Below are 24888 nucleotides of genomic sequence, written 5' to 3'. Positions count from 1 at the left end.
TGTGCTCACGTGCTGGTTGATGGTCCAGCTCTGCTGGAGTTAATGTCTGCTATTGTAGCTCTGCAATGCTGTTTTGGGCATCTGAGACTAAAATAGTGTTGGTAATGGGCCAACAAGCATGAAGCTGGGAGGGGATAGAGCCAGGATACGTGGCCTGAGTGGACTGAGCCGGACGGCACTGGGCTCAGCAGTCAAAGTTGGGGCAAAAATATGGCCACTGCCATGAAAATAATCAAAAGTACTTTTTGAAATATACTAGCAATAAAAGGAGGGCCAAGGAAAACCTTCGCCCTCTACTGGATACTGAGGATGTGGAAAAGGCTGAGGTACTTAATACTGCCTTTGCCCCAGTCTTTAAGAGTCACACCAGCCATCTTCAGGTTCATCAAGGCAAAGTGCTGCGTCCTGTGTTTGGGCCACAACAACCCCATGGAACACTACAGGCTTGGGAAAGAGTGGCTGGAAAGCTGCTCGGCAGAAAAGAACCTCAGGGTGCTCACTGGCAGCTACTGAACATGAGCAGCTTGTGCCCAGGCAGCCAAGAAGGCCAACAGCATCCTGGCCTGTATCAGCAAGAGTGTGGCAGCAGGGCCAGGGCAGTGGTCGTCCCCCTGTACTAGCACTGGTGAGGCCGCACCTCAAATCCTGTGTTCAGTTCTGGGCCCCTCACTACAAGAAAGACATTGAGGTGCTGGAGCAGGTCCAGAGAAGGGCAATGGAGCTGGGGAAGGGTCTGGAAGTGCGATGGGGAATGGCTGATGGAACTGGGGGTGTTTAGTCTGGAGAAGAGAAAGCTCAAGGGGCACCTTATTGTTCTCTACAACTGCCTGAAAGGAGGTTGTAGTGAGGTGGGGGTAGATCTCCTCTCCCAAATAACAAGTGACAGGACAAGAGGAAAGAGCCTCAAACCGTGCCATGGGAGGTTTAGATTGAATATTAGGATCAGTGTCTTCAGAGAGGGTGGTCAATGGAGGCATTGGAACAGACTGCCAAGGGAAATGGTGGAATCACCGTCACTCAGCAAAAAAAAAAATCAAAGAACGTGTCCAAAAAACGTGTAGATGGAGCCCTCAGCGATATGCTTTAGTGGTGGTCTTGGCAGTCTGGGGGTAATGGTTGGACTTGATGATCTTAAAGATATTTTCCAACCTAGTTGATCCTATGATGCTGTGATTCTCCTCTCCAGAAATCAGGAGTGAGTCCTGTACCTGGGCTGGGACAATCCTAGGCACAAACACAGGCTGGGCAGAGACTGGATTGAGAGCAGCCCTGAGGAGAAGGACTTGGGGGTGTTGGTCAATAAGAAGCTCCCCATGACCCAGCAGTGTGCGTTTGAGCCCAGAAACCAACCGTGTCCTGGGCTGCATCACCAGCAGTGTGACCAGCAGGTCGAGGGAGGGGATTCTCCTCTGCTCTGGTGAGACCCCCCCCTGCAGTCCTGCAACCAGCTCTAGGGCTCCAGCATAAGAAGGACACGGAGCTGTTGGAGTGAGTCCAGAGGAGGCCACGAAGATGCTCCAGGGGCTGGAGCACCTCTGCTATGGAGACAGGCTGAGAGATCTGGGCTTGTTCAGCCTGGAGAAGAGAAGGCTCCGGGGAGATTTTATAGCAGCCTTCCAGTAGCTGAAGAGGCTGACAAGAAATCTGGAGAGGGGCTTTTGACAAGGGCCTGTAGGGACAGGACAAGGGGGAATGGCTTTAACCTGACAGAGGGGAGATTGAGATGAGATCTGAGGCAGAAGTTCTTCCCTGTGAGGGTGGTGAGGCCCTGGCACAGGTTGCCCAGAGAAGCTGTGGCTGCCCCATCCCTGGCAGTGTTCAAGGCCAGGTTGGACGGGGCTTGGAGTAACCTGGTCTAGTGGAAGGTGTCCCTGCCCATGGCAGGGGTTGGAACTGGATGAGCTTTGAGGTCCTTTCCTACCCAAACCATTCCATGATTACATGAATCATGGATAGGCTTGGTTTTCCTTGCTGTGATGTCGTTATGGTGTACAGGCTTTAGAGTCCTATCCTGAGCCACCTTGTGCTGTATGCAGAAGAGCCTCTTAAAGCAGGAGATACTTTGCAAACTGTCCCTGGGCTAATGTACACAATGGGTATGTTGATTTATGTCCCAGTTGAAACCCCAGTGTGGTCACCACCCCAAAAAGGCCCTGATGTGTCTTTGCTGGCTGGGCTGTCATTACAGGCGAAGGGGGATGCCTCCACTGCTTCCTCGAATGAGTCCTCTGCATTGATGGGTTGCCATCTCTTGACTCTGGTTTTTCTCCTTTAGGATTTTAGGTCTTTCCTTCCCAGTGTTTTTCCTCCTGAATTCTTGAGGTAGTTCCCATCTTCTTCTTAAACCCCAGCCTTGCCTAGCAGGCCTGCTGTGTGATGGTGTGCTGTCTCAGCTGAGCTGGGGAGCTTGGCTCTCTGTGTCCTCTGCAAAGTCAAGTGTCTGACCAAAGAGAATATCTGCTTGAGGTGAGATGAATCAGATCCTATACCCTCTTATAGGAGGCTGGGGCCTCTGACAACACACCTTACAAAGAGACTGTTTTATTCTTCCACAGCCATGGCCTCACAGGAGGACATACTAAAGGATGATGAAAAGGCAAATCTTGCAAAAAAACTACTGGCAGAAGCATGTGAGAAAGAAGGACTGGATGATAAACGATGGCTTCCCCAACTGTCAGAAATACTGGGAGTCAAGTCCAAGGAAGCCCTGAAACATATGCAATATGAAGACTACCTTAAGCTGGAGCCTAAAGTAAAGCACCCCTGGGAAAAAAAGGCTCTCCAAAAGCTCCTGGGAGTAGCAGTCAACAAAGAAGATGCAGAAAAGACTTTTGAGGAGGTGCAGAAGAAGCACTTGGAGACAGCAAAGCAGAGACAAGAAGCAGCCAAGCTACTCGTGAAGGAGCTGAAAGAAATGCACAACAGCCACAGCCACAGCAAGGATGCTATAAAAGCAAAAGAGGAGGCTCTGTGGCAAGCCATTGAGATTCCCAAAGAGTACTGGCCACCACCAGAGAAGTCACCGGTGGGTTTGCTGGAGAACATCCAGAAGCAGCTGGAGCAGCAGGAGTTGATAGTGAGCAAGGCTGAAATTGTCTCTGACATGGAGGTCCTGAGGCGGGCGTCAGGGGGACTGGCCCTGCAGGGCATCTACAAAACCAGCAGCTTTGAGGATGTGCTGGCAAAGCGAGACCAGCTCATCCAAGTTCCGGATGGATTCAGGCTTGCTGGTCCAGAGCAAGGGTCTCTGTTTGAGAGGAAGGAGTTCTCCTCCTCTGCAGCAGAAGCTGCTTTCACCAAGTCCATGGAGAGGCTGGGGTTCAGCATCACCATTTCTGCCAAAGCTGGGTTCTGGGGGTTTAATGTTGGCACTGACATAGATTACAGCAGCTCTTCTCAGTCGGAGGAGACCCACCAGTCCCACTCTGAGCAGAGCTACATTTGCACCACCAAGTACCACTACATCCCTCTGGCCTCCTGCTACTTCCAAAAGCATCAGCTTTGCCTAACAGATGTGGCCCTGCAGGAGCTGAAAGACATCGAGCGTCTTTTGAGCAGTGTTCCAGAAGAAGACAGGTCCAACATGCTGAAAAGCAGGTGTAAGAGCTTCTTCAGCACTTTTGGGTCCCACGTAAACCAGGGTCCCCTCCACTTTGGGGGGATATTCCGATGGAAGGCATCTGTAGCAGGATTCAGAGCTGAGCAGCGGGAAGAGATGAAGCAACAAGTATCTGAATCACTGAATGGCTATGTAAGTGCCACCTACAGCAGCTTCGGTATCAGCATGGGAGTGGATGTGGAAGGTACAAAATACAGCTCACATGCTACTTCTCGGGGAAGAGCTGGAAGGAGAGCCCACACAGGAGTTCAGCATGACGTGACCAACACAGGGGGCCCACCAGAGACAAATTTTCTTCCTCAGTGGAAATTGGGGCTTGTAACTAATAACACGACCTGGTGTGTTATTGACCGAGGCTTTCAATTGATCCCAGTGTGGGATATAATCCTGTCCAATCACAGAAGTGATTTTAAGTCCAGCTATCAAATGAGCAGCAGCCTCAGGGCTGCATACGAAGCATTAACGAATCACAGTGTCAGCATCATGTTTGGAGAGGAACTGGTCAGTGCAGTGGAAGAGGCCAGAGCTTTCATGGAGTGTGTGAAGGCCTGGGAGGTGACAGTAGATGAAGAGAAACTGTCCACGCTGCTAACATTCAAACAGAATCTGTATGAAAAAACCAAAACCCATAATGTCTGGATCAACATATGCCTGTCAGACAAAGGACTGCAGGAGTTCCTTGTGAATACTGTTATGTTTTTCAGGAAGTCACCTCCAATAAACACCATGTGTATCAAGTCTCTATTGAAGTGCCTCCTGGATCCTTATGTCTATTCTGTCAAGGACTTCCCCAGGTCTTCCTTCATTATGCAATGGATCTTTGATAGGAAGCCCATGCTTCCTGAAACTCTCAGTGTTTCTGAGCTTGAAGATCTCACCGAGACACTGCTGCAAATGAAGGAGTACATCCAGGAAGTCACCTATGCACCAGAAACTGCAGCATCTGCCATTCATGAAGCAAAGGTAAAAGCCACCTTGACTATAAGCTCAACTGTTCATTCCTTACTCCAGGTTCTCCGGGGAAGGGCACAGAAAGACATAGAACTGTTAGTACTTCTAATTATGACCAGCACAGGATACCAGATGGAAGGGAACAATTTTCAGTACCTCCTTGGATGTCCAGAAATTAACTTCATGATAAATGAAATGCAAGAGGGACATAAGGAGTATCTGAGTCTGAAGGAACAAGATGTTTACAGAGCTCAGGCTTTCCTGGTGCTGACAGGTCTAAAGGTAACACCTGAATATAAAGAGGTGTCACCTGAGCAGAAGAATGAGCGTTTAACTTTCATGGAAGATCAAATGAAAAACTTATGGTCCACAGAGGTAAAAACTCTCTTTGAAAAGCACCGTGCACTCCAAGACTGGGAGATGCTGGAAAAGGACTTGGATTCCCTCATCAGTGGGCGCTTGGAGGACACATGTGACGATCTGAAGAAACACAGTATAATCAAAGACATGGAAGACACTTTTCAAAGGACAGAGCCTTCCAGTCAGTCCAAATCCAAATCAGAGAGCAGTGAAACTGAAGCAAATCAAGCCACTACAAATCAAGAATTCCTCCACTTACTTAAGCGCCTTGGACTGGAAAGTTACTATCCAAGGAAGATGGGGACAGAAGACTTCCACATCATATACAAGAAATCTTTACATGACAGCCACCCTAGCAACGACAATGAATTACCATTTTACTTCCTGCAAAAGCTATTAACTGTGGATTATCGGGTGAGGTACCTGACTTGCAGGGATGAGAGCAACCCACGACTTGCACCTATGCCAAAACCCACAGAGCAAGAGCATGAACCCATGGATTCCTTTGATGACTTTTTCACTGATTTGGAGGAAGAAGCCCCTGAATCTGCAACCAAAGACAGTTGTGTGCACCCCATGGACCTCCAGATGGCAATTTTTCATTGCGCTGATGATTTCATGAGACAGTACATTTCAACAAAGCTTGCTTTCTGCCAATTTGCACTACCTCTCCTGGTACCAAACCCGTGCACTTCAAAGATAGAGTTTCCCCTCTGGTCCCTCAGCCAGATAAAGAAGAGCTGGAAAGAGGCTGAGAAGCCAGGAAAGCAGGCCAGAACTAACAGTTACAAAAACAAATTCATTTATCAAGCAGAGACACCCATCGTGTCCTTCATACGGATTGGCAGTTCTCCTTCCTCTTCCAAGTCTCAGATCCTGAATGCTCTGCTGAGCAAACAAAAACATGACACTTTTTTCCACCGGCATTGCAAAGGCAGCACCAAAGACTGTGTGCTGATGAAAGGTGTTGTGGAGATCTCCTGGTACTGTCCCCGGGGCAGTGATGATGACAGCTTTGACTGTTGTGTTGCTTTCTGTAACCTGCACGGAGATGCAAGGGACCACGAAGAACAGCTACGGTTTCTACAGGAGATATCAGCTGTGAACGTGGTTCTTGTAGCCGAGTCTGATCAGAGTGACAAGAAAGGGATGAAAATTTTACGTGACCTGTGGCAGTCCCAGACGCCTTTGGTTTGTCTTTTCACTGAAAAAGAGAGCATTGCCACTGGCCGATCTAGCCAAAACAGAAGAATAGGTATCAAGAACAGAAACGAAGCAGAATTAATGGGCGAGCTGAAAAAAACCATTGGAGAACTTGTGGAAGGGTCTAACACACTTTTCAGCCTCGATTCCTGCCTGGACAAAGCTCACAAGCATGGATTCTTAGTCGATGAAGATACAGATGCATGTGTAACAGCCAAAGAAAAGGCAAAGGCATTGGTGAAGCTTCTGAAGGAAGAGAAGTTGTTTGAGATCAAATCCAAGCTGCTGCCTCTTCAAGGAAAACTGTGGTACATGTGGTGCAAAAAGGACAAAGAACTCACTCGCTTGCAGGAAAAGAGGAACCAGAGCATAGAGCATCATCGGAGCCAAACTGAATTGGAGAAGTCAGCAATAAGAAGAAAACAACTAGAACAAGCATTCCCTCTCAATCAGCTGATGAAATCAGTCCTTGGCTTTCTCCAGTCACAGCCAGCAGATACCAAGAAATACTTTCTGCACTGGATGAAGGTTTTCATGGATGATCTGTCTTCCAACCACCTTGACAAACTGAAGAAAGAATATCACCTGTTATGGTCTCAAATCATGGCAATAACGAAAAGCAATGACAAAACATATCTGAAACCTCAGTTGCTGAAGAATATAGATGACATCTCCAATGAAATCAACTATTCGTCCATTGGCCTTGAGCATATTTTGAGAGAGGTAGGGCAGATTTATGAAGCTCTGGAATCGATGAACTCAAAGGATGAACATTTTGTCAAACTACCTGAAATTGCAGCTGATCTGATGGTTTCAGGGTATCCTGTCGAGCTGATGGATGGTGATGCTTCTTACATACCATTACGATGGGTCAATGCAATCTTTGACAGATTAATTAATAAGCTAGGGGACAAAGAAGTATTTGTTCTCTCAGTGCTTGGCATCCAGAGCACAGGGAAGTCAACCCTGCTGAATGCCATGTTTGGTCTTCAGTTTAATGTCAGTGCAGGGCGATGCACCCGGGGAGCGTTTATGCAGCTAATTAAAGTAGATGAGAAGCTGCAACGAGATCTGGGCTTCAGTTACATGCTAGTTGTTGACACAGAGGGACTTCGTGCCATAGAGATGGCCAATAAACAGTCCCTTAACCATGACAATGAGCTGGCCACCTTTGTCATTGGCATTGGCAACATGACTCTGATCAACATCTTTGGAGAAAATCCGTCAGAAATGCAAGATGTCCTCCAGATTGCCGTCCAGGCTTTTCTGAGGATGAAGCAAGTAAAACTTTCCTCAAGCTGCCTGTTTGTACACCAAAACGTGGGAGAAATAACTGCCAAAGAACAAAACATGGAAGGAAGAAGGCGCCTCCAGGAAAAGCTGGATGAAATGACTGTGATAGCTGCCCAGCAAGAATTCTGTGATGCCTACTGCTTCAGTGACGTCATTTACTTCGATGTGAACACCCATATTCATTACTTTTCTCACCTGTGGGAAGGAAACCCCCCAATGGCACCACCCAACCCCACCTACAGCCAGAACGTCCAGGAATTAAAGAGCAAAATTCTCCAAGCTGCCAAGAAAAGACCACCGGGCAGTATTTTGAGGCTCTCAAGCTTGAAAGTTCGTATTAGTGATCTCTGGAATGCTTTGCTGAATGAAAACTTCATTTTCAGCTTCAAGAACTCAGTGGAGATTGCTGCGTACAAGAAGCTGGAAACTGCATTTGGCCAGTGGAGCTGGCGGATGAGGAGTCACGTCTTAGACTTGCAAATGAAACTGGACAATCAAATTCGGAATGGGGACATGCAGGAGGTCCCCAGAGAAAGCCTTGAAAATGTAGTGCAAAAGACAAGTGATGACATCATGAAAGAGATGGAAAAGTATTTCACTGAGGAGAAAGACCATGAGATACTGGCCCAGTGGAGAGTCATCACAGAACTGAAGCTGAATGAACTAAAGGAATCTCTCCTTCGTGAAACTAGAAAGAAGTGTGAGCATCTGATTGAACTAAAGAAGAACCAGTGTAAACTGGATGAAAAGAAGTCAGAATATGAAAGTGAGCTCTTGGAAAAGAGTAGGGAGATGGCTCTGTCTCTAAAAGGCCAGAGATTAACTGAAAGTGAACTCAGAGACAACTTTGATCGTCTCTGGAATACGTGGGTTGCTGTATTCTCTGCTGCACCCCCTCTGATACAGGTTGATATCGATAGGGAAATAGAAGAAGTCCTTCTAGATCACTTTAAGGAACCTAACTTACTAGCGCGGATAAGGAAATTTCCCCAAACCAAAGCATTTTCTGTTAACCTTGAAAAACACATCGCTAAGAAAAAACGTTGGTTTAACTTTGCTCGGAATTTTGATCATGCTGATATAAGCAACATAGAACACATTACAGATAACATCATAAGGTGTGTGACAAAGAACATTGATAAGAAGGAACAGGAGAAAAGGGATTATAGTCAAAGTTTTATTCATGAAATACTAAATGAAGTACAGAAGGGTATGAGCTCTGTCCCCAGAGATGCAAAATACAGTTTTAATACAGATTATGCAATAGATTTATCTCTGTATCTGTGCAGAATGGCAGCAAAAAGATTTAAAAGCATGCAGGAAACATTTAGAAAAGCAAATGATCCATGCACCTACCTGGTGAACAAGAGAGAAGATTTCTTCAAATATTTCCAGATGTCTTGGCAAGGGGCCACTTCTATCACAGCGTTTGCTGTTTTCCTGTGTGACAAGATTGCCTCGGCTCTTCGCCAGGCAATCTATGAGAGGACAGCTCTTACCATAGCTCAAGACATCAGGTCTAAGATGCCAGATTTCAGTGGCAATAGATCCTCTCTGGAAGTTTGCATACTGAAATACCTGGCAGAAAAAGAAAATTTTGAGTATTTCCAGGAGTATCTTAATTTCTCAGGAGACTTTATGAAGAGTTACATTGAGAGACGTGTTGAGATGTACTGTTTAGATAAGAACAGGAGGCTGGAGAAGTTTTTAGATGACTGCCTTACTCACCTCTATGGAAGCATTCTGTCAGCTGTTTTTCAATCAACCAAGATTGTCAAAGACAGAAGAGACAGAAATGACAAAATCTCTCTTTGGCTGGATGAATTTTGCACGGCACTTAGAGAAGTGCTAATCTTGCCCAGAAGCAACCTGAGGAGCATTGAGCGTCAGGAGATAAATGACATAGACTTCCTGAAAAATGCCATGACAGAAGCATTGGCTTCCATGAAGGACAGTCTCAAGGAAGAGTTTCCTCATTCTGATATGAGCATATTTGAAAAGCAGCCTCACGCAATCTTGGCTGAGCAATTTTCAGGATGCTGGAATAAGTGTCCTTTTTGCGGGGCTGTTTGCACAAACACTATGCCACATCACGATGGAGACCATCAGCTTGTCTTCCATCGTCCTCAAGTTTTGGCAGGTTACAGCTGGTATAAAACAGACAATCTGGTCATTGATATTTGTTCTAGTAGTATTGTGAGTAACAATTCATTCAGGATTGGTGAAAACACATGGATCCCCTACAAGAAATACCGTGATGCAGGACCTCCTTATTCCAATTGGCTAATTCTTCCTGATACATCAACGCAAGCGTACTGGAAATGGTTTGTGTGTCATTTCAGGACAGAGCTTGAAAACTTGCACAATGGGAAATTTCATGGCAAAGGAGAAATCCCTGCCTCATGGCAGAGAATTACAAAGCAGGAAGTGCTTGATGAACTGAACAAGCTTTAGGCCAGGTTGACATCACAGACTGTAGTGATAGGACAAGGCGCATTGGATTCAAACTTACACAGGGGAAGTTCAGGCTGGATATAAGGAAGAAGTTCTTTACTGTGAAGGCAGTGAGGCATTGGAACATGTTGACCAAAGAAATGGTAAATGGTCCACCCCTGGGAGTGTTCAAGACCAGGTTCGACAGAGCCTTGGAGGACATGGTCTACTGTGATGCATCCCTGCCCATGGCAAGGGGTTGAAACTAGATGATCTTATGGTCCTTTCCTACCCAAACCTTTCTAAGATTCTGTAATATGTAGGAAGAACTGCAACCGCTTTGCATTTTAGAAGAGCATAGTATAAGTAATTCCACAAACTATTGTTACAATATACAATATATAAAATACATATGCAGCCTCAAGCTACATGCATGATACCTAATTTTGCTGACAAAGTTGGGTGAAATAAGGCGTGCTACTCCTGCCTCAGAAATCCCCTTGCTTCATGATATTCAGAATCCTCTTCCTTTTTCACCACAGAAATTAACCTCTGCTTTGTCTATCAAAAATGAAAAACATTCCTGCAGCGAGTAATTACATGAACAAGGTTAAGACCGAGTGTCAGGTGAAGAGCAAAGGCAGCATTTGAAAGGACCAATTTTATCAGCTGCTATCAGAATAAAAGTGACACTGACAGAAGTAAGTTTTTCCTGCAGCAAGTGCTTGTCATGCTTAAAGAAAAGGCTGTGGGATCTGAAAGCAGCTCAATATTGGCTGCAAGCTTTGCTGGTTTACTTTTCAGTATTACCACTCCTTTATCGACCTCCTATTGATAAAATGAGCTAGTACTCAGGTTAGTAGCTGTTCTGTTTCTGACATTGTCAAGGCAGTTAACACCACATGTGTATTTAGGTAGTGGTTTAATTAAGTTTTAATCTGGTTAGTTTTAGAAAACTTTTAGTTATTTTAGAAAACTTAAGTTTTAATTTGGTTAGTGGTTTATTAAGCATACTTCATTTGTCAAGATGAGCCATTCTTGGCTGGGCCTGTTGAACTTTCCTCCACCTCTTAGTCACCTGTCCTGGGTTCAGCAGTAGCAGTCATGTTTCTCCTTCTTGGTAGCTGGTGCAGTGCAGTGTTTTGACTTTCGGCCTGGGAACAGAGCTGACAGCGATGTTTTGGTTTGGCCAAGGACTTTGTGAGCCTCATGCTCTGCCAGGGAGGAGGTGAAGCCGGGAGGAAGCAGAGACAGGACACCTGACCCAAACTGACCAAAGAAGTATTCCATACCACAGCACGTCATGCCCAGGATGTAACTGGGAGTTAGCCGGAAGGGCTGGGAGACTGCAGGGTTGGAGGAGGTATGGGTCGGTGCTTGGTTGGGCTTGGGGGGGGCAAGTTATCGGTCGGCTGGTGGTGAGATGTTGTATTCTCTTCCCTTGTTATTTCCTTTATCATTATTATTATTGGTGGTAGCAGTAGTGATTTGTGTTATACCTTAGTTACTAAACTGTTCTTATCTCAACCCGTGGGAGTTGCATTCTTTTCGATTCTCCTCTCAGTCCCTCCGGGAGTAGGGGGAGGGAAAGAAGGGGGGGAGTGAGTGAACAAGTTACCTGACTGGGTTAAAACCACGACACCACCGCTAAGCAACCGCTCTTCTCTTTGCTTAGCTGCTGAGTGAAAATCTTTGTATAACCAATGTGGAGGATTACGTCTCTTTGCAGCTTCCTCAGCAGCCATCAGCAGTGTGTGACGTTAGTGTTCATGCTGTCAGGACAGGCTGGTGGCAATGGAACCATGATCTGGAGAACACGTAACCAGCCAGGACTGCACCACTGAGTTGGCTGGCAGTTTTTGCTGTGCAGCTCCTGCAAGGCCACTGGAAATCCAAGGACAAGGCCTCCTGGAACATTGGCTAAAGCGGTTATTCACTATAATCCCTTTTACTCTTTGCTAATAAACTAGTTGAGTTAGACTGGACTGATCTCTGCATCCTTTATTTTCAAGTTAGCTGCAGTTGTGTGTGACCTCAGTGTTTGTGCTGTGAAGACAAGGCAGGTGGCGACTGGGCGAAGGTCTGTGTGGATGGTGAATGTCTGCTCCTCAGGGTGAAGGACCTTCTTTAATGTCTCAAGGGATAATAAGAAGGGGAGGAAGCCATAAACAAGAACATTCAGTTAAACAAATCTGACCAACAGCTGGTGTGTTGAATGGCCTTAAACTGATAGAAGGGAGATTGAGATGAGATCTTAGAAAGAAATTGTTCCCTGCGCGGGTGGTGAGGCCCTGGCACAGGTTGCCCAGAGAAGCTGTGGCTGCCCCATCCCTGGCAGTGTTCAAGGTCAGGTTGGACAGGGCTTGGAGCAACCTGGTCTAGTGGAAGAAGATGTCCTGTGGCAGGGGGTTGGAACTGGATGAGCTTGAAGGTCATTTCCTACCCAAACCATGCTATGAGTCTGTGATTCTATGACCTCCTGCCCTAGAGAGCACCTTTGAACTAGCTCTGGCAATTAAGAAGCTGGCAGGGACAAGGGCTCTTATCCTATGTGCTCTTACCAGCAGCATCTAAAGGGGTTTGTAGGTCCCTTCCAACCCAAACCATTTTGTGATTTTAGGATTCTGTGAAGGAGCCTGTGGTGGGAGCCAAGCCTGGTCAGTCACACTAATGGATGAAAGGGAGCCCGAGAAGTTATTTCAGTGAGGTTATCAGAGCAGGTGCTGGTCAGTTGGAAACTAAAGTTAAAAAAGGCAACCAAACCCAAAATGCAGCCCTGACAAAACAGACATGGAGACAATGGCTTGGAAACATGTTGATGCGGGACTCACGGACAACGCAGAGATGATCAATGTGATCAAGCGATTGCCAAATTTTTTACAAAGCCTTAACTCCTTATATACTATTTCTTACATGCACTTACAGTGATTTGGCATATTATGATTGGATACATGTCTTGAAGACCCTTAGTGACTAACATATAATTGGTTAAGCACAGGTGTGAGAACTTGACCTCGAAAGCTTGCCAACAGTCCACAGTTCTCATAACTCAGTGAATTCCAGCTTCTTCTTATCTTGCTTGCTTAAGCTTCTTCGGGCCTCTCATGGCCTTGCTGTATCTTTCAGGATTATTCAGAGTTTATGTACCAGTTATCCTTTCTCCTGTGAGAACACTGCCTCCACAGAAAAAAGCCTCACCAGTGTGAGCGTGTGCTGCAAGGACAAAGCGAGTGGTGAGACCTGCGTGTGTGTGAGTGGATTTGACTCCAGCTCCTGGAGTCACATGGGTGTAGATGCCTCTGGTGTCAGCTGCTGGAGCAAGAGGGGTCTCAGTGCAATGACAGGAGTGAGTGAGGATCTTTATCCTACAGCTTCTGGTGTGGGAATGGCGCGTGGCCTGAAAACCAACCACTGGTGTGAATGAGGTGAGTGAAGGGCTGAGCACTGGTGGGTGGAGCAGGACCACAGGTCACAGCCCAGACCGGCTGTGCATGTGAATTCACCAGCAAACTTCAAGCTGGAGTGGCTGGGAGAGTGGCCTTGGCCCAGGCTGTACCCAGGGGTTGCAGTGTTCATGTTGCCACATCACGTGTGCCAAAGCACTCTTTCAGGGCTTCTGTTCTCCCATGCATACTGTGTGTAGCTTGCAAGCTTTCGGCAGTCTTCATCTTTCAGGTGTCTGTGTGCCTGTAACCTCCAGCTTCTTCTCCAGTACAGGGAGGCAGCGCTCTACATGGAGGCCTGTGGGTGTCAGCATCTCTGCCAGTCCACCCTGGCCTGAATCTTCTTTGCAGGGATCACCTGGCATGTCCTTCCCTGTGGACACCGCTGTGGGAAGGAATGCAAGGACACAAGGATGCATGGTTTGTAACTAAGGTTCTCAGGATAACTGACTTGCTCAAAAGGAGTTGATAGGGGAGGCAAAAGACCTGATGATGAGATATGAATGGAAAGCTGTGCAGGAACTGACTGGTGGGGGTCTGTCACAGGGGCCAGAAAATGCAACTGACAGGACTAGGGTGACAGGCTGGAAGGCCAGGATGGGGCTGTAAATGGAGAGGCGGAGATTTTTGTGTACCAACATAGAATCACGGGATGGTTTGTGTTGGAAGGGACATTAAAGCTCATCCAGTACCAAACCCCTGCCACAGGCAGGGACACCTTCCACTAGACCAGGTTGCTCCAAGCCCCGTCCAACCTGGCCTTGAACATGGCATGGGGCAGCCAAAGCTTCCCTGGGCAGCCTGTGCAGGGCCTCACCACCCTTTGCTTTTGCTTTCTTTTCTCCCTTTCCTTGCTCTATTTTTCTTGTTCTTTCCCCCTGTGTGTAACCCCTCCCACCCCCACCCTGTGGCATCCCAAACATGTATTTCTTGTCCCACCTGTCCCTGGAGCTCGTGGGACACGGCCAGACTCCCTGTGGAACCCAGACATTCCCTTCACCCCAGTCCTGCCACCTACGCTCCTCCTGGGGTTCTGCTGATCCTGGCCTCAGCATGTACAGAGTCTGGGATGGTCCCAAGTCCCAGCTGCATTGGGAAGGTCATAGAACCATAGAATCTCAGACTGGCTTGGGTCAAAAGGGACCTTAAAGCTCATCCAGTTCCAACCCTCCCTGCCATGGGCTGGGACACCTTCCACTAGACCATGTTGCTCCAAGCCCAGGCCAACCTGGCCCTTTGAACCACTTTTCTCTTTCTTTAAAAGAAAACAAATTACAGATTCAGAGTCACTGGGGTTGGAAAAGAGCTTTAAGATCATCGAGTCCGACAGTAAACCCCGCACTGCCCGGGCCACCATGCCACTGCTCCCCTCAGCGGATGCTCAGCCACCGGGGGCCGCCCCTGCCCCTTCCCCTTCCCGAAGAGGGTTTCTTTGGAGGCCCCGTGCCTCCTCCCGGCCCGCGGACACGGGGGTGAGCAGCCCGCGGGAAAGCAGGCTGCCCCCCGGGAGAGGAGCCCGCCACGAGCCTGGCTCCTCCTCCTCTCCCTAACCCCTGCGGGCCCTCTCCGCGTCCTTGTTTCTTCTCCCAGGAAGCCGCTTACGGGAGCAGCCCGCAGATCTCAGCCCTCAGCCCGCGCTCCGCTTCCGAGCGCCACGCTCCTCCCGCTCTACAGGCGGCGCCCTCGCGCGGCGGGCGGGGCGCCGTGGCGTCACGGCCACGCCAGGTGGGCCGATGCGGCGGCGAGAGGCGGGCTACGGTGGCCGGCGGGGGTCAGGGCCAGGGCCAGGGCGGGCGTGGAACGGAGGACCGGTACTGGCACCTGGAGCAGGCGTGGGGGCCACCATGGAGTACGTGACCGCAGAGCAGCTGGCCGGCTTCAGCAAGTACAAGGTACGGGTGGGGCGCGGGTGTCGGGGGCCTGGCCGTGGGACTGGGGGCTCCTCGGGGCCCTGCGCTGTGAGGGGATGTCCAGGCGGGGCCCCCTGGGAATGGCGGCATTTGGGCGGGGGCTGCAGTGGCACCTGGTGCCGGGGTGTGTGTGTGGTGCTGGGCGCTATGGGAGGGGGTGTCGTGGGGCTCGGGGTGCTGTGGGACACGGGAGCTGGGGAGAGGGGAGCTGCCGTGAGCACTTGTGGCTTGCGGGGAGGCGGGGGCGGCCGTAGGTCCTGGCCCCGTGCAGGGGGAGCCTCGGGGCCTGGTTCCGTGGGGGGAGCCAGCGGCAATGGGGTCGGGTCCCGGGTGCATGTGTGTGTTTATTAAAAGGGTGGTTGTATGAAACGTGTGTCCCCCCCCCCCCCCCCCAGCCGCTGCCTCACTGTGGGGTGCGGTGAGGTCTGGGGCAGCGTGGTGGGTGCTCGGTTCCATGCAGGACCCCCACCCATCCCTCCCCATGCCCTTTTCCTGGGTGGGCCGTGTAGGGGGGCCCCAGTGCAGTGCAGCATGATGAAATGCTTCTTCCCCTTAGCCCCCCCCCCCCCCCCCAGCTCTTTCACGGTTGGGGGGGGCTCGGTGCATTAAGGACCAGTGTGTTGAAGGTGTGACAGTGTGAGACGTGGGACCCTCTCCTTGCTGGCGGGGACAGGGGACTGTCATGTGCTCTGCAGCGAGCCGAGGGGTGTCTGTGTGCAAACTGGGCACCCCCCAGCCTGTTTCCCAGTGGGGACGAGGATGCCACGTGCAGTGCTGCAGGGTACAACGTCCAGCACAGTGCAGTGTGAGCAGGTCTGTGCTTCAGGTGGGCACTCCCAGGCTGTTTGCCGCCTGGGGAGGACAGTCTGTGCCCAGCAGTGGGGACAGCAGAGTGTGGGGCAGTGGCAGTGTGACTTCGTGCCAGCTGTGCTCCCCTAGGCATGTTCCTGGAGTGGGGACACATCTTCATGTCCAAGTACAGCACAACATGACGTTACCAAGTGTGGTGTGAGCACATTCAGTGTGTGTGCCCCCCTCCCTGATCTGACCCTAGGAGTGAGAGGCATCACTGGGCACAGTGAGGGTGTGATTTTGAGTGGTGCTGTGGCAGCTTGCTTGTCCTCCCTCCCCTTCCTTGCCCGTCAGCAGTGTGGTCGAGGCAGGCAGTTGTGGCATGTCATTACGCCGTCCTTTGCCAGGTTGCACTGTGGCCACCCCTGCCACAAAGGGGCTGCAGAGGAGGGGACTGTGGGTGCGTGTGGGATCCCATATTTAGCTTGAGACCATGTTGCTTCCTTGCTGTGGCTGCTATGTGTGTGGTCAGACCAACAAAAACATGTCAGATGTTATCCCTGTCTCTTTGCTTGAGCATGCCATGTGTGCAGTCTTTGAAGGAAGGCTCTGTAAGTGCTGATGGACTCTGTCATAGCAGTTTAAATCCCTACAGGCTGATTTGGGCCAAAGTATATGGTATCTTTAACACAGGGGAACATTGTGTTTATGCGGAGGGGAGGGTGTTTGTTGTATTTTTTCTTCTCCCAGACCAACAGTGAAGCTAAAAGGTTTTACCTCATCTTCTCCTTTGTTCTTGTTCTAGGATCCATCGCATTGGGTCATGTTGCAGTCATCCTTCCAGGGTGAATCACAGAGTGTCCTTTAAGCCTGGATAAGTCTGAGACATCTGGGGAGTGAAGCTGAAGCTCCTCCTGGAGCAGTCTGTGGGGGCAGGAGTGGTCAGGGCTTCCTCACAATCTCCTTTGGCAGGCTCATTGCTGATGAGGTGGAGATAAATGGACTTGGTAGAGCGAGTTTGACCAATGTGACAGGTTGCATGAGATTTCTTGTGGAAAGCTGAGCGTATGGGGATTTGTCAGTAAAATCTGTGTTTAGAAAGGCAGTGAAAGATGGCAGTTTTGTGTGGGTGCTAGAAAAAGTTAAGTAAAACACACTCGGGTTTGAGCCAGGCCTTGCAAAGTAACTAATTTTGCTCCTGCGAAGACAATGCTTTTGCTTAAACAGGGAGACTCTTGCACGTTAACCCTATTTCCAGCAGTGCGTAGAGGGGTTTGTGGTGTTGCTGCCTTCCTTCTCAGTACCGGTGTGGTGAGAATGGGGTCCCCACCCTCTACAGATAGTGCTAGCAGTTGAACTTGGGAGGGTGCAGCAACCTTTTCATTTGTTTAGCAGGCACCAAAGACCTGCTCCCAGGTCATGGCCTTTATGAAGGTGCTTCTGATGAAACACTGTTGCACTTAAATCTATGAACAGGACCTTGAATGCAGACCAGGGAGAGGAGAAAGGTCCTGTCTTGCACATGAAGTACAGTGTAGGCAGCACTGGCTGCTTGCTGGCACCAGTTATGCCCTGGTGTTGTGTTTACTGGCCTTGGTTTCGGATGGCATAGGGCTGAAATGTGTAAGGAGGTCTCCGATGCATGGTGGAGCTACCGCTCCAAGCCTGGCACAGCTGAATGGATGGGCAGAGGCCAAGAAAGCTGCATGTGTCCTGAGAGCAGGAGTGCAGTCTTACTGGCACAAGTAGCTTTGTTTGAGAGATTGTGGTTTTACTGAGTCAGCAGGGACTTTGATAAGAGCATGCAGGTTCATGCTTGGTGCTCAAAGAGCATCATTCTATCCTGTGCTGAGGGTTTGTCTTATATGCTCCCCAGGGCAGTGTGAGCACCTGCAGGTTAAAGTGCTTTGCTGGAGATGGCAATGAATATGGAAAAGAGGAGTCAGAGCTGGCATGTCAGACTGCCGTGAGGGCAGTGAAGCCCTGATCGGTCTGTGCAGTGCTGCCCTCCTGTGTGTGTTGTTTGCTTGGGGAGCTTTTTTTTTTGTTTGCTATTTTAGCCTTGAGAAAAGGGCTCATCCAGGCCCAAATCTCTAATACTGGGTTGCATATTCCAGCCTTGCTTTAGGCATTGAGGCTTGTCACAGAATCAGCATCTTACAGAGAAGAACAGCTTCCTAATATCTCATCTAAATCTCCCCTTTGTCAGTTCAAAGCCATTCCCTCATGTCTTGTCCCTACAGGCCCTTGTCAAAAGTCCCTCTCCAGCTTTCTTGTTGGCCCCTTTAGGCACTGGAAACTGCTCTAAGGTCTCTGTGGAGCCTTCTCCAGGCCTAGCAAGTCCATCTCAGTCTGTCTGCTCTGCCCTTTCCTTTCCTGGAAGGTGACTCTAGATCCACCACCACTCTGTTGATGAAAAGCTGATTGACCTTCTGCATACAACTAAAAGTTCTTGCCCAGAAAACTTCTGCAACAGTATAAACTGTCATCCCAAATGGACAGAGCAAGAAAGAAGCAAAGTGGGATGTGTATGGATGGCAGTGCAAAGGAACAGAAGAGTAATGTAGCTGTTGCTGAGCTGCTTTCTGTGCCTCATCCCCAAAGTGAGCCTGTGTTTTTAACCTGAGTCGAAGGAGTCAGTGTGTGGCAGCAGCACCAGGTCACCTGAGAAGGTGTCTTGTGTTGTCTAACTTGAATTTGTACTTGGAGCCAACACAGCTGGGAGGCTTTGAGCTTAGGTTGGACCAGCCATAACTGCGATGCATGGTCAGAACCAAACCCTCTGCGGGAAGGCTCCTTCAGTTCCTGCTGCCAACAGCTCTGCAGCCTTTGACTGCCTCAGCCTTTAAGCTGCACCTGGCAGAAGCTTTCCAGCCTTCACACGATAGATTTGGAGAAGAGCAAGCACAGCTGGGGGTACATGGAAGAGGCAGCCAAGGGAAGGAATGTGTCCTCAGAGAGGAGCTAGTGTCCCTGCAGCTGATACAGGAAAAGCAAAATTGCTTCATGCAAGATGATCCACAGCTTTCTCCAGCCCTGGCTGGTTTACTCCCCCTGTTGCTGCCAGGAGTGCATATGGGAAGCGGCGACTCAGGAATCCAGATGGTTTTAGCTTTGCAGTATGCACATATCTCCTGGCTGGGGGAGAGGCAGGTGTACACCGCTCCTGTCACCAGCTGCCTCTGTGCTGCGGGTGATGGGGTGTAGAGGGAGCCGTCCTTTAGCTGCTCTTGAAGGGATGCTGAAGAGCTCCTCTGCTGAGGAAGCTGCACAGCAGAAAGCACTGTGTTTAATCGTGCGTCTAACACTTCCTCAGTAGGAGATTGTGATTTGGGTGTAGCACATGTACCTCTGGAGACAATTTAAGCAAACCTAAAGTGGGAAGGAAGGGTTTCTCTGCCAAATCAAATACGTCCTTTGTCACTAATGTGTTACAGTCTTGCCTGGCAGCAGCATGGCAAGGCTTCTCCTGAGGAGATGCTGTATGTGGCAGTTGGAGTGCTGGACAAATCCAAGGTGTGTCTGCTCCAGTGCTTCCTCTGGCTTGTCAGGGTGGAGCTCTTGGTATCAAAAATAAAGCTTTTGTTTTGAGGCTGTAGAGCAGGATGCATGTGTTGACCTTCCAAAGAAAAGCAAACCAGACGCTCTGCTGTATTGACTGTCCTCTCCCAAAACCAGATGCTCTGTTAAGTACTGAATGTTTTCTGCCAAGTAAGATGCAGCCAGGCATTGCGATTTCAGAGTGTAAACCTTGCAGTTGGATGCCAGAGGTCGTGATCTGCTTCTTAAAAACCCATCTGCAGATTGCTTTCTGACAGGCTTTTGGGAAACCTTCTATAATTTTATGGGGAGAGGGAAAAATGGGACTATGTGGAACATTTACAGAGGTGTCTGCTCCTGCTTTGTTTTCTCTAGGGGAAAGACATATCCCTTTCTTCCCTCTAGGCTGCCTCCCAGTCCTGTTTTCACAGAGCAACCCAAACAAATTTCCCTTGTGGAAGTTGTCGCTGCCTTTCTCAAGTGTGGTGCCCAGAGCTGGATGCAGTGTGTGAGATGGAGCCTTACCAGTGCAGTGGAGAGGGGGGGGAGGGATGGCTTTGTGTGTCGCATACAGCACAAGTATTACTTCTGCTTGTGCATCTTGATGAGCTGCACGTTGTTTTCTGCAGCACTGTGACTCTTGTGGCTCCCTTTAGTGGGTCGGGAGGCTGCGCTCGCAGCTGCCACGGTGCCAAAAGCTGCTCGACTGCAAGCAAGGGCAGAGTGCTGCAACATTGCTTGTGCTGTTAGTTACAGACAGCTTTGATGGTTTGTCACTGCCTTTTTGTGTCCCAGTCGTGTGCCCTGCATTTTCTGTAGACTTTCCCTGCCCAGTGCTGTATGAGCTGCTTGCAATTCTGCTTTATTCAGCTTTACCCTTTGGTGTCCTGTGCTGTACTAGTGTCTTCTGATGTGATGGAGTCACTGATGACTATTCCTAGGGCATGTCTTGCAGCCAGATGTGTGGTCACTCTATGGCTTTTTCATTCAGCTCATGTAGGAGGAAGGGAAGTACTTGAGTGACTGCTGTGTATGAGGCTGCAGCTGTGTGTGTAAGTGGTCTCTGCTAGTGTGTTTTTGTCACCATGTGAGCTGGGTGGAAGTGCAGGTATGAGCCTCCCTGGTGATGTCGCCTGGACCTTGGGCTTTCCTTAAGGGTATGTGTTATCCTCAGGAGTAACGGTTTGGGGGGAAATGCTGGTAAAGGAGGATGTGAGAATGCTGCTGCTTACATGTGACATGGGAGGGACATGAGAGGGAAGGCAGTGCCACATGTTTGGGCCCAAAGGTGGGACAGGCTGAAGTCTTACCTAAGAAGCTTTGGGAGCAAGTATAAGTTCAGTAAGAGGAAAGCAAATTTGGTCTTGGGAAGTGCCTTTTATAGCAAAACTCCTGCACCCTAAAATCCTTCCATTTCTATGTCCCCTCTCTCCTGAGCAGGAGCTGGTGATGGCAGCCCATGGGTAACACGCAACCAGCAGTGGCGTGGGGAGGCTGGTGGCTCTTGTGAAGAAGTTCTTTGTCCCATTACCTGTGTGGGCAGCAAAATGAAGTCCTCTTGGTGTCTGCTGCCACGTGCCTGCTGGGCTGAGGCTTGGGAGCAGCTAGCAGTGTTCAAGTGCTAGAGAAAGCATCCCTGCTGCTCATCCCAGCTTCTCTCTGCAGCAACATGCACTTTGCTGTGGGTTTGCCTGGCAACCTGGTGTGAGCAGGTTGTGTTCTCTCAGCATGGAGGGGAGTACCTCAGCACATGCCAGCCTTGCTCTCCTACCAAGGTGGCTGGTGTAGAGCTGCCCATAGCAGCACTGCAGCATGGCTGCAGCAGTGAGGGGTAACATCTCTTGCCTTGGCAAAAGACAACCCTTCTCCAGCTGCATGTTCCTGAGGGTGGAAGAGGCATCTGGTACGGAGTGTAGCTGTGTGTTTGAGAACGTGGCAGGCCCTGGGGGGCTCATACATAGTACCAGGAGGTGCTGGTCTGTTATTCCAAGAAGAGAGGCACTCAGCCTCTGGAAGGTGACATTTCAAGTGACATTTCAAATGCCATTTGTTAGAGCTAATGCTATAAGGAGAGAATAGTATAGGTAATCTTGCAACCCTTTTAGATGGTGGGAACCTCAGGCATCAAATGGGCCTGTGGTCCATGTGCAGTGTGCTGGACAGATCCTGTCTATAGAAGATATTTCACAGAATCACAGATGGGTTTGGGTTGGAAGGGACGTTGAAGACCATATGTTTCCAACCCCCTGCTACTGGCAGGGACACCTTCCACTAGACGAGTTTGCTCCAAGCCCCTGAGGTCCAACCTGGCCTTGAACACTGCCAGGGATGGGGCAGCCACAGCTTCTCTGGGCAGCCTGTGCCAGGGCTTCACCACCCTGACAGGGAAGAACTTCTGCCTAAGATCTCATCTCAATCTCCCCTCTGTCAGGTTAAAGCCATTCCCCCTTGTCCTGTCCCTACAGGTCTTTGTCAGAAGCCCCTCTCCAGCTTTCTTGTCAGCCCCTTTAGGCACTGGAAGCTGCTCTAAGGTCTCACTGGGCTCCACAGTTTGATCATTTGAGCTATTAGAGGATTTTCTTACAGGAAAACAACTTTATTCCTCATTTCCGGTGTCAGATGGGAAGAATGTTCCCAGGAGAGCTTCTTGCTGCACTCCTGGGTAAAGGATAGGACATGCAGGTGGCCCAGTTACTGATACCAAGTAGGAACTGCCCACAGGCTCCTCTACTGCAACAAGCTGGCTGACCTTATCCTGTGGCTGGGGGATCTGTGCAGCGCAGTGCAGCACAGGCCTGGGCAGTCTGGGGCTGCTGTGGTGTGGATTGCTGACTCTTTGATGTTCACCAGTCCCCATGTCAGGGTCACTGCAGCGGACTGGATTTGCAGTATGTCAAGCACAGTTGTCCTGCAGTGTTGATGAGGCCCTCGCTTGGGAGACCTGGTGCACTGAATGCACCAGAGGGCTAGACATCTACCTTAAAGGACTTCTTATCATGGAAAGTACTTTCCTCCTGAGTGCTCTTCTCCCTTTTCTGCATCCTTCTTCCAGCTGGGAACCCCTGATCTCCTGGGCTGTCATCAGCCTGAGGCAGCACCAGCCCTGCCAGGCATTGCAGATCCATGAGTTGTGTGTGTATCACGCTTTGCAATATCTGTAGCTCCCTTAAGCAAACAGTATGATGCAGAACTGCTGGTGTCCTCTCTGCCCTGAAGAATAGGGTGCTCTTCCCTTCAGACAGCCTCAAGAAATCCTCTTGCCTTCAGACTTCAAGTGCTATGCAGAGCAGGGCTACAGATGGCTGGAAGCTGTCCCTGGCAGGCTTTTAGAGGCTGCTCTAGAAGTACAAGCCCTAAAGAGATCTCTGCAGGGTTTGCCCTGCAGAGCAGCCACCAGTGTGTGCCAGTAGCAGCTCAGACCAGTGGAACAGCCACAAAACAGGTAGTGAGAGCAGCAGAAAGGAAAGGTTTTTGATGCTAGTGGTGTGGATGTGAGGCGTGAGGCTATGGTAATTAAAAGACTGGTCTTCCTCACACCCAGACAAACAGCTTGTCTTCTCCTGCAGGGTCCTTAGCGGGAAAGGTGTGAAGGAGGGGAAGCCTTTGAGCCCTGTTCTTGAGTAACTTAACTCCTTCCCCCGGGGCTCTTCTGATTGCTCTGAGACTGTGTTTGCCTTTAAACAGTGCATGCTTCCCAAGGTGCAGGAAGTCCTCCTAGATTCCATGACCTCTAAGATAAGCAGCTGTAAAAGTCAGAGGTGTTTTTCTTCTCCATTTCTGCAGCTGAATTCAGGGTTTTGAACCTCTGCTTAGCTTAGTGTGGCCCTTGTAGCTCTTGTGGTCTGAAACCTGCCCAGCTGCTGTGGTTGGAGGAAACAGTGCTTGTAGGTTAACTGGAAAGGACCTAGCTCATGAGCCTTGGCTGAGCTTTTGCTCTGTGCTAAAGCAACGAGATGAGGGTTAGTGGTTTATCCTGCGTCCTAAGACACTTCTAACATGTATTGTGAGGTTTTGATGAGTGATGAGCTAGTTCTGCTCCTGGGACCTAGTCTGTGTGTGTCTCTTAGTCTTGAACAGTCCTGCTGCTGCTGCTTGTCCCTTGGGGTGCTGTTTGCTGCTGCCACAGGTCTGGTTCCTGAGTGGTGAGAGTTGATCTATGGGGTATCAAAGATTTTGAACCGTGTTTTGGTGAGAGATCCCCATACTCTGTTTTTAGCCACACAATGACAGTGATTGAAGACCTTTGTGGTTGGGGACCTACTGCTGTTTCAGTCCACAGTGGGTCCTGCAGGGTTTCCTATAAGGAATTTCAAACCTCTGTGGGGTTTTGTGCAAGAAGATGGCTCACCCAGAGACACACAGCTTGGCTATATTGGCTGCCAAACAGCTGGACTATTGGGCCAGGGCTGCCTTGGTTCCAGGTTGGATGGGGCTTGGAGCAGCCTGGTCTAGTGGAAGGTGTCCCTGCCTGTGGCAGGGGGTTGGGACTGGATGAGATTTAAGGTCCCTTTCAACCCAAACCATTCTAAGATTCTGTGGTTGATGCTCACAGGGTGAGGCTTGTGCTGCTGCAAACCACCTCTCTGCCTTTCCTTCTGGTGAGGGGAGCTGTCTTTGGCTCTGCACTGCTGTTTGTGTGTTTTTTTTTTTACTGCAGTCTCTGCCCTTAAAGGCCTGAATTAGGCAGCCTGTGTGTGTGACGGGTTCAGGTAGTGGATTCCTTGTCCTGTCGTGCAGCACGAGCCCTTCTGGCTCTTCTCTTGCTGTGCAGGTGAAGGATGAGGCTCCTGCTCTGCCCAGCTGACTCTGCAACAGCCCGTAACCCTCTGCATCCCTTATCCCCCTTGAAACAGTGGACTGCTGTCCCCAGCTCGTGGCTGGGGACGTCTGTTAAAACTGGGGCGCCTTTCTCTGGGTGTGAGCGCAATGGAAGAGTAGGAAGAAGAGCATGCAGAGGACAGCCAGGTCACAGCTCTTGCCCGGAGTGCTCTCCCAGTGTTGCAAGATGTGCAGAGCAGTCATTTTAAAATAGCATAGGCTGCTCGTCAGGCCACCTTGGGTCTCTTCAGTTGCACTGTAAGTTTACTGTGGTGTTTGTTGGCGCATGTTGCGTCTTGGCTATGAGGAACTCTATCCTAAAAGTCACTCTTTGCTAATTAGCAGCAAGTATTTGGCTATTGGGAGTGTTTGGAAGAGAATCAGAGTACATTGTGGAAATGAAAGTATCCCATAGCGGGCTCAGAAAATGGCCGTGTTATTTGGGTTCTATAATTGGCCTGACTTTGCTGTGCTTCAAGTCTTGCACAAAGCAGGATGTCAGGATTTACAAAGTAACACATCTTTT

At 49.6% G+C, this 24888-nt stretch overlaps 2 protein-coding genes across 3 annotated transcripts in view; both read left to right on the top strand.

The window, feature by feature from the left end:
* The first annotated feature begins 1970 nt into the window (after nt 1-1970).
* Nucleotides 1971-10931, top strand: LOC133273140 (interferon-induced very large GTPase 1-like). Its single transcript, XM_061461182.1, has 2 exons — nt 1971-2466; nt 2556-10931. The coding sequence occupies exon 2, from the start codon at nt 2558-2560 to the stop codon at nt 9878-9880; it is 7323 nt and encodes a 2440-aa protein (XP_061317166.1). The 5' UTR covers nt 1971-2466; nt 2556-2557; the 3' UTR covers nt 9881-10931.
* Nucleotides 10932-14938: 4007 nt separating this feature from the next.
* SELENOI (selenoprotein I) overlaps nt 14939-24888 on the top strand; it is a 31947-nt gene continuing 21997 nt past the window's right edge. Inside the window, exon 1 of one of the 2 annotated variants that reach the window (XM_061461247.1) lies at nt 14939-15194. In XM_061461247.1, coding sequence (XP_061317231.1) covers nt 15036-15194 — 159 coding nt within the window. In that variant the 5' untranslated portion in view covers nt 14939-15035. The remainder of the gene's footprint in view (nt 15195-24888) is intronic. The other variant, XM_061461246.1, reaches the window with a different exon arrangement.

This window comes from Pezoporus flaviventris, unplaced genomic scaffold, assembly GCF_033815535.1.
Source record: "Pezoporus flaviventris isolate CSIRO_AGI_PZ_B2104156 unplaced genomic scaffold, CSIRO_AGI_Pfla_v1 ptg000031l, whole genome shotgun sequence".
NCBI lineage: Eukaryota > Metazoa > Chordata > Aves > Psittaciformes > Psittacidae > Pezoporus > Pezoporus flaviventris.
This window is presented reverse-complemented; position numbering and strand designations above follow the sequence as displayed.

Coding starts and splice junctions, on each gene's coding strand:
- LOC133273140 (XM_061461182.1), top strand. CDS start 2,558: ATGGCCTCACAGGAGGACATACTAAAGGATGATGAAAAGGCAAATCTT.